Source organism: Mandrillus leucophaeus, unplaced genomic scaffold (genome assembly GCF_000951045.1).
Source record: "Mandrillus leucophaeus isolate KB7577 unplaced genomic scaffold, Mleu.le_1.0 Scaffold395, whole genome shotgun sequence".
Lineage (NCBI taxonomy): Eukaryota > Metazoa > Chordata > Mammalia > Primates > Cercopithecidae > Mandrillus > Mandrillus leucophaeus.
This window is the reverse complement of record NW_012104198.1, coordinates 2,113,553-2,121,962: the sequence shown is the minus strand read 5'-3', so window position 1 is coordinate 2,121,962 and position 8,410 is coordinate 2,113,553. Positions and strand designations below refer to the sequence as shown.

Sequence of the window (8,410 nt, the reverse complement as noted above, 5' to 3'; positions counted from 1 at the left end):
AGTGCTGGGGTTACAGGCATGAGCCACCACGCCCAGCCCTGAACTAAGAATTTATAATGGTGACTTCTGGATGGTGAAAATATTATTTTTTTTGACATTTAAGGTTTCTTGGTTTTTGTTTTTTCTAAATAGAGTCGGAGTTTCACTGTGTTTCCCAGGCTGGTCTTAAACTCCTGAGCTCATGTGATCCACCCACCTTGGCCTCCCAAAGTGCTAGGATTATAGGGATGAGCCACCATACCCGGCCAGACATTTAAGGTTTTAAAAAATCTTTGCTCATTTGTGGTTTTTAAAAAATGTACTACAATGCGCACATACTATTTGTGGAACATAAAAAAGTTATTTCCAAAGGAAAGTGACTGGTAAAGAGGCTGACATGATAGCTGGCAATAATAATTCGTGATGGTTACAAGTTGGAAAAAGGGACCTTCTCCTTGGATGGTGCACCTACTATGAGCCACATACTTTATGGCACCAGAGAAGGGGGAATTAGCCCACAGATGATGGAACAGAAAGTCAGACAGAGAGAGAATGGCCTGTCCCACATGTAGCAATCCGAATCCAAGTTGGTGGGCTTGGGGAGAAGTTGGCAAGAAGATATGTGTGCTGCGCCCAAGGTAGGAGATGGATTTAAGTGAGGAGAAAAGGGGAGGAGTTCTCAGATTTTTGGGTTGAGAGAAGCTGGAGCTGTAGGTTCTTCCTTTCCCCTTACCCTGGCTGGAACAGCCGAGCTCTCCTTTTCCCGCAAGATCTCCCGGTAGCTGAAGGAGGAGATGCTACTGCTGTCCCCTGTCTGGGTCCGGCTTGGTGAGTTCATCTCTGAGAGAACCAGCTCCTCAAGGCCTGGGTGGTGGAGGGAAGAGAAACTTGAGCCCCAATACCCCTGAGTCCCAGAGCAGCAACCAGCAGGAAGAGGCAGAAACAGATTTAACAGAGATGGAAAGAGAGACACCGAGGCATGGGGAAAGGTAGAAGCAGACAGGAGGACAGGGAGAGACAGAGACAGAAAAAAGAGCTGAGGCCGGGAGCACTGGCTCACACCTGTAATCTCAGCACTTTGGGAGGCCGAGGCGGGTGGATCACTTGATGTCAGGAGTTCGAGAACAGCCTGGCCAACATGGAGAAACCCTGTCTCTACTAAAAATACAAAAATTAGCGAGGTGTGGTGGTGCATGCCTGTAATTCCGGCGACTCAGGAGGCTGAGGCAGGAGAATCGCTTGAACCTGGCAGGCGGAGGTTGCAATGAGCCGAGATCGCACCACTGCACTCCAGCCTGGGTGACAGAGTGAGACTCCGTTTCAAAAAAAAAAAAAAAAAAAGAAAAGAAAAGAAAAGAAAGAGCTGCCTTTCTGGAGAAACACATACAAAAAGAGAGGGAGAAAATGGAAGAGGTTGGAGAAACACAACGATGTGGGTACACATGGGCCTCAAATGGCAGACACACTTGGACACAGGGTTCAGAGAAAGGAAGACAGCTAGGAGGGCACAGGGCACATCTGCTTGCAGAGAGAAAATGCCAGAGATGGAAAGCCAGAGCAGATGACAGAAACTAACAGAGACCCTGGAGAAAAAAGTGAGCCAGAGCAGAGACAGAGAGAAAAAAAGATGCAAGCAGGCTCTCGTAACCACGCACCTAAATCTCAGTTTAATCTAATGGACAAGGTGAATGTATTGAATGTATGGTATACAATTGTAACTTTTCCCAAGATTCTTTTCTTTTTTTTTAGACAAGAGTTTCACTCTTGTCGCCCAGGCTGGAGTGCAATGCCGCAATCTTGGCTCACTGCAACCCCTGCCTCCTGGGTTCAGGCAATTCTCCTGACTCAGCCTCCCGAAGCAGCTGGGATTACAGGCGCCCACCATCAGGTCCAGCTAATTTTTTTGTATTTTTAGTTGAGACGGGGTTTCACCATGTTGGCCAGGCTGGTCTTAAACTCCTGACCTCAGGTGATCCACCCACCTTGGCCTCCCAAAGTGCTGGGATTACACCTTTCCCAAGATTCTTACATTCGTCTGTGATAAAACAGAAACAAAACTCCTCCTTTATAAAGAAAGGTTACTTCGGGAGACTGAGTGCCTCAGAGAGAAATTGATTTGGTGAGAGATACATCTGTTTTGCCACGTCACTTAAAGCCCTCAGGGATCTCTGGCAAGGGTGGGGTGACTGAGTGGGGATCCATAGGTATCCCGAGTAGGGGAACAAGGGACCAAGTTTTCTCTGAGTCTGTGATCTAGGAGATACAACAGAGCCATCACTGCATTTTACTTACTTAACTGTATTTATAGGCCATCCCTGTCTAAAAAAAGGCTGAAGCAACTAAAGTTGTGCGTGTGTGTGTGTGTGTCTTCTGCTTGAAGTGGCAGAAATAACAGATTGGATTAGTTGTATAATGAAAACACCACAGGGTTGCTGACTGTGTATAAGTCTGTCTCCCTAGCTCAACTGGGGGCTTCTGGAGGGCAGGGACTCAGGGAGTTTTATATCAGGGATCCTGTACTTGAGTGTGGAGATTTATAGAATGAGAGATTGTATACAATAGATTTAGAAACACCAAGTGAGGTGTGGGAGTGTGTAACGTAGGACATACAGTGAGGAGACAGAGATATAAACAGACAAACAGAAGAGAGAGGAAGAGGAGACAGAGATAAAGTGGTGGGAAGAGATAAAGGGACAGAGAAAAGTAAGGGGGCGCTGGGCGCAGTGGCTCATGCCTGTAACCCCAACACTTTGGGAGGCTGAGGCAGGCAGATCACCTGAGGTTGGGAGTTTGGGACCAGCCTGACCAACATGGAGAAACCCTGCCTCTACTAAAAATACAAAATTAGCCGGGCGTGGTGGTGCATGCCTGTAATCCCAGTTACTCAGGAGGCCGAGGCAGGAGAATTGCTTGAACCCGGGAGGCGGAGGTTGCAGTGAGCGGAGATCACACCATTGCACTCCAGCCTGGGCAACAAGAGCGAAACTCTGTCTCAAAAAAAAAAAAAAAAAAAAAAGAGAGAAAACTAGAGAAAGAAAGCAAGGAGATAAAGGCAAATATAGAGGAAAGAGGGAGAACAAACTGAGACAGAGGCAGAGACAGAAACTGAGAAGAGACAGGGCAAAAACGAGACAGAAAGATAGAAATAAGAGAAAATGCAGAGAAAGAATCAGAGGAGAGACAGAGAAGAGGTAAAAGACAGATGGAGTTCCAGAGCGACAGAAGCAGGAAAGCACAGCTGAGGAAGATGCAGGACTGACCTGCAGCCTGCGGGCCCAGGCTCTGCCTACCCTATGCCTCAGCCTCCTCTGCCTGTCCTGGTCCCTCACCTGAGCGGCTCTTGCTATTAGTGAGGATGTCCTGCAGCCGCTCCTGCAGCTTATCTGCCCGTTTCCGCTCCAAATGCAGCTGCCGCTTGAGGTCCTTGAGCTGTGGGGGACAGGGGTAAGATGAGGACTAAGGCCCAGTGGGCCCATAGGAGGGAGGCTGCAGGTAGGAGGGAGGCTGCAGGTAGGAAGGAGCCGTGCTTGGGCACCCCTCTGTCTTACCGCAGCACTGCCCTTCTTCTCCAGGATCCTCTGCCCATCCGCTGTGTCCTTCACTTCCTGTGGGAGAAAGCAGGCATGGCTGGTAGGTGCCAGAAGGGCTGCCTGAAGCATGCTCCCTCCCTGCCCCTCCTGCATGCTGAGGATCAGGGGTGTGTCTGGGGGCTGTGCAAGGACCGCTGACCTGCTTCAGGCTGCTAATGGTCTTCAGGTGGCAGTCCCGCTCCTCCTGGGCCTGCTCGAGCTGATCCCGCACATCCTGTAGCTCCTCCTCCTTGTCCTGCAAAGCAGAAAGCAGCTTAGGCATTGGCTTGGGAAGCCTCTGTCCTCCCAGGAGGGCCCGTCACTGTCTGGAGAGAGGAACACCATCATGCGAGAGGCACCTTCAGCTCGGCAGCATGCTGCTCCCGACACTGCTTGAGGGCTTCCTCTTGTTCCTGCTGCTGCTGCTGCAGGGATTCCTACAAGACAAGTCCCAGGTCTGGCCACAGCCCCCCAGAAGATATCGTGCCCCGTTAGGGGTATGAGGGACTGCAATGGGGGCCCAGAGGTATGCAGAAATGACCCTCCTGCAGGGAACCCCACATGCCCTTAGGCAGTATACAGAAGTGTCACATCTAAAGCTGCACCATTCACATGGTTGACCTAGATTTGCATTTACATTTTATTTTATTTAACAAAACATAACACAGCGCTTACTATGTGCCAAGAATGTTCTAAGGGTTTTACATACATTAACTCATTTTCTGTAATCCTCCCGTAATACCTAGACGGTAGATATTATTGTTATCCCCTTTCTACCATTGATGAAAACAGGCCACAGAGAGGTCAGATAACCTGCCCAAGGTCACACAGCTAGGAAACAGCCCAGCCAGGATTCAAACCTAGACAAACAACTGGCTCCAGCCTGTGCTCTTCACTGCTACATGACAATGCCTTTCAATGTATCATGAGATTTCCAGAAAATGGCAACAAAGGTTCTTTTTTTGAGACAGGCTGGAGTGCAGTGGCACAATCTCAGCTCACTGCAACCTCTGCCTCCTGGGTTCAAGTGATTCTCCTGCCTCAGCCTCCTGAGTAGCTGGAATTACAGGCGCCGGCCACCATGCCCAGCTAATTTTTGTATTTTTAGTAGAGACAGGGTTTCACCATGTTGGCCAGGCTGGTCTTAAACTCCTGACCTCAAGTGATCCGCCCACCTCGGTCTCCCAAAATGCTGGGATTACAGGCATGAGCCACCACACCCAGCAGGTTCTTATTCAAATAACATCAGTGTATTGCATTAATTTCCTGACAGAAGTACAGTTTCAGGAGAAAGAGGTGCCTTTCCAAATTTGCATAAAGGCAGGGCAGCCTTAACACGTGACAGTCTGTCCTATCTGATGGCCATCCCCTGATCCACTCCAGAGAGCTGCTATTGAGCCAGGGGACTATAGGGATATCCCTAAGTCCAGAAAATCTCGGGAAGTTCCAGGGCCTGACCACTCCTGTTTCTCTGGTTTGACATGAGGGCCCCAATCAACCTCTTATTCCTCACCAGGCATCCCCAACTCACCTCGGCTTCTTTCAAGCGCCGTTCAAACCAGCCCTTGGCTCCATCCATGGAGTGTACCTGAGCTTGAAGTTCTTCCACTGTCTGCTGGAGAGTCTCCAGCTCCCGTGTCCGGGCCTGGGATGGGGCAGACTGTCATGGGCCAGGCAGGCAGAGGAGTGGGCACCTGATGCACGCTACCCATTGGCCTATCAGCAACACTGTGGTCCCCAGGTTTTAGAGGAAGAAGGGCATCGTCATCTACCCACCCACCTTCTCCTCCCGGATCTGCCCACGGAGCTCCTCCTCCTGACGCTTCTTGTCTTCATGCAGCTCTCGGAGCTCACGCTCATAGCGGGCACGCACCCCCAGCACCTCCTTCTCATGCCGTAGACGAACTGCTCCCAGCTCTTCCTTGTGCTGGGACTTCTCTTGCATCGTCTCCATTGCTAGCTCATCCAGCATGGCCTTCCGCTTCTCAGCACTCTGGGGACCAGGACGATGGCAGTTAACTTCATTCCACAACATTGAAAAAAGGCCTCCCACCCTCTTCCCATGCCCAAAGAACTAGCCAAACTCCACTCCCATCCCCATTGAACTGACTAAGGCACTCACCCATCCTTATAGAACTGGTCACTTTCTTTCTTTCCCCTCCCACTCTGATGGATTTGGCCAAGAAACTGGTCAACCACAAACCAATCAATTTTCCTTTCCCTCCTATCCCCACATATTTGGCTATATCACCTCTTCCCATCCCCATGGACTGAGCCAATTCCTACGCCTCATCCTCTCCCCTCAACCCTCATGTTCCCCTACCTTCCGAGCTTCCTGTAGTTCCTGGGTCAACTGCTCCTTCTCCTGCCCTATCTCTTGAAGTTGTTCCAGCAGTCGACTATTGGCCCGTAATGACTCCTAATGCAGACACCAAGGGGAAAGAGTTTGATAAAGAGCATCCAGTAGGTGCTAGTCACCCAGGACCATCTGGTAGACCATCTCCCTTCTCCGTGGTAAAGTTGGTATTGTGATCTCAATTTCTGGATAGGAAATATAGCAGAGACTGCTAGTTGCTCCCCAGTATTCATTCTCCCTTACTTCCCTAGCAATAAAATTTATAATCAGGCATACAGCTGTCTAGCAGATGTTTCCCCTCCTCCCTCACTGTTAGGTACGGCCATGTGATTTATTTGTGTATGCCGAAGTGGTGAGTGTAATTTAGGTTATGCTCTTAAAGGAAAGAGGCACACTCTTCCCTGCCCTCTTTCCTCCTTCTTTCCAGATAGAATACAAACATGATGGTCAGGGAGCTTCAGCACCTGTCTTGGATGCCAAGATAAAAGTCTTGTGTTGAAGATGGAGGAACAGCAATGGAGAAAGAACCTGGGTCACTGATGACTGGAAAGCCATCATTCCATCCCTGAACAACATACCTGGACTTTTAATGAGAGAAAACTAAATTTGTATCTTATTTAATCTACTGTTATTCTGGTTTCTACTATGGAATCAGAATGGATATCCTTTGGGAGGCTGAGTCGGGTGGATCTCCTGAGGTCAGAAGTTTGAGACCAGCCTGACCAACATGGTGAAACCCCGTCTCTACTAAAAATACAAAATTAGCTGGGTGTGGTGCCAGGCGCCTGTAATCCCAGCTACTTGGGAGGCTAAGGCAGGAGAATCACTTGAACCCAGGAGGCGGAGGCTGCAGTGAGCTGAGATGGCGCCACTGCACTCCAGCCTGGGTGACAGAGCGAGACTCCATCTCAAAAAAAAAAAAAAAAAGGCTGAGTGCGGTGGCTCACACCTGTAATCCCAGCACTTTGGGAGGCCGAGGTGGGCGGATCATGAGTTCAGGAGATCAAAACCATCCTGGCTAACACGGTGAAACCCTGTCTCTACTAAAAATACCAAAAATTAGCCAGGCGTGGTGGCGGGCGCCTGTAGTCCCAGCTACTCTGGAGGCAGAGGCAGGAGAATGGCGAGAACCCGGGAGGCAGAGCTTGCAGTGAGCCGAGATCACGCCACTGCACTCCAGCCTGGGCGACAAAGTGAGACTCCATCTCAAAAAATAAATAAATAAAATAAAATAAAATAAAAAATAAAAATAAAATGAAAAAGAATGGATATCCTAACTAACTGAAGAGGCTAGTTTCAGAGAAGTGAAATGACTTGTCCCAGAACACAAAGGTGCTAATAAGTTAGGGAGCCAGACTGGAACCTAAGTCCTCCTGACTCCAGTCTTCCCACTCTACCTTATTGGTGACTTCCCTGGGCCATTACTAGGGAACTAGGAAGAGACAGGCCAGAGCCAAAGGTGTTACCTGGAGCTGGGAGTTGAGGTCATCTTTCTGTCCCATAAGGTCCTCGTACTCAGCCTGCCGCTGCTGCAACTCAGCTGCCAGCTCAGTGGTCTGTTCCCGGAGCATATTCAGTTCTTGGGTCTTTGCTGTTTGGATCTGGAGAAAGTAGTGGTGATAAGAAGTAGAGTGAAAGGGACCCCAGGGGCCAGGGACAGGGTATGAGCCTTCTAGTTCCAGGGAAACAGGGAGGGAGGTAGGAAGAGAACCAGGAAGAGAGAGGAAATTTCAAACAGAAAAGCAATGAAGAGAATGGGTAAATGTGGCATGTTCATACAATGGAATACCACACAACAATAAGAGAACACAGTGTTCCACGTGGATAAACTTACATAGTGCTACCAGAAAGAAGTCAGAGACAAAGAGCAGCTGATTCCATTTATATAAAGTTAAAGAACAAGCAAAATGAATCTTACGTTGCTAGAGATCAGAATAATGGTTACTTCTGGGGGAGACTGACTTTGAAGGGATAAAGGGGACCTTCTGGGGTACTAAAAGTGCTTTATACTTTGATATACTTTGATCTGGGTAGTGGCTATGGTGGCGGGGAGAGAAAGAGAGAGAGAGAAAAGAGAGAGACAGAGGCAGAGAGAGAGGAAGACAGGATTCACTGAGTGTACACTTAAGATTAGTACATTTCATGTACTTTACTAGAGAGAAACTAGAAAGAAAGAAAAGCAGAGATAGGCCAAGAACAGTGGCTCACGTCTGTAATCCCAGCACTTTGGGAGGCCGAGGTGGGAAGACAGCTTGAGGCCAGAAGTTTGAGCCAGTCTGGACAACACAGTGAGACCCTGTCTCTACAAAATAATTTTTTTTCTCTTTTTTGAGATGGAGTCTTGCTCTGTCACCCAGGCTGGAGTGCAGTGGCACCATCTCAGCTCACTGCAGCCTCTGCCTCCCAGGTTCAATCGATTCTCCTACCTCATCCTCCCAGCCTCCCAGGTAGCTGGAATTATAGGCCCCACCACACCTGGCTAATTTTTTTTTTTTTTTTTTTTTTT

General features: G+C 49.0%; 1 protein-coding gene across 1 annotated transcript in view; it reads right to left on the bottom strand.

Moving 5' to 3' along the window:
- The window catches only part of GRIPAP1 (GRIP1 associated protein 1), a 28,612-nt gene that overhangs the window by 3,439 nt on the left and 16,763 nt on the right, over positions 1-8,410 (bottom strand). Inside the window, exons 14-22 of the mRNA XM_011991385.1 lie at positions 7,371-7,505; positions 5,872-5,967; positions 5,329-5,541; positions 5,080-5,193; positions 3,908-3,985; positions 3,709-3,804; positions 3,528-3,584; positions 3,309-3,408; positions 713-843 (exon numbers count right to left, since the gene is read on the bottom strand). Of these exons, the coding sequence (XP_011846775.1) occupies positions 713-843; positions 3,309-3,408; positions 3,528-3,584; positions 3,709-3,804; positions 3,908-3,985; positions 5,080-5,193; positions 5,329-5,541; positions 5,872-5,967; positions 7,371-7,505 (1,020 nt within the window). The remainder of the gene's footprint in view (positions 1-712; positions 844-3,308; positions 3,409-3,527; positions 3,585-3,708; positions 3,805-3,907; positions 3,986-5,079; positions 5,194-5,328; positions 5,542-5,871; positions 5,968-7,370; positions 7,506-8,410) is intronic.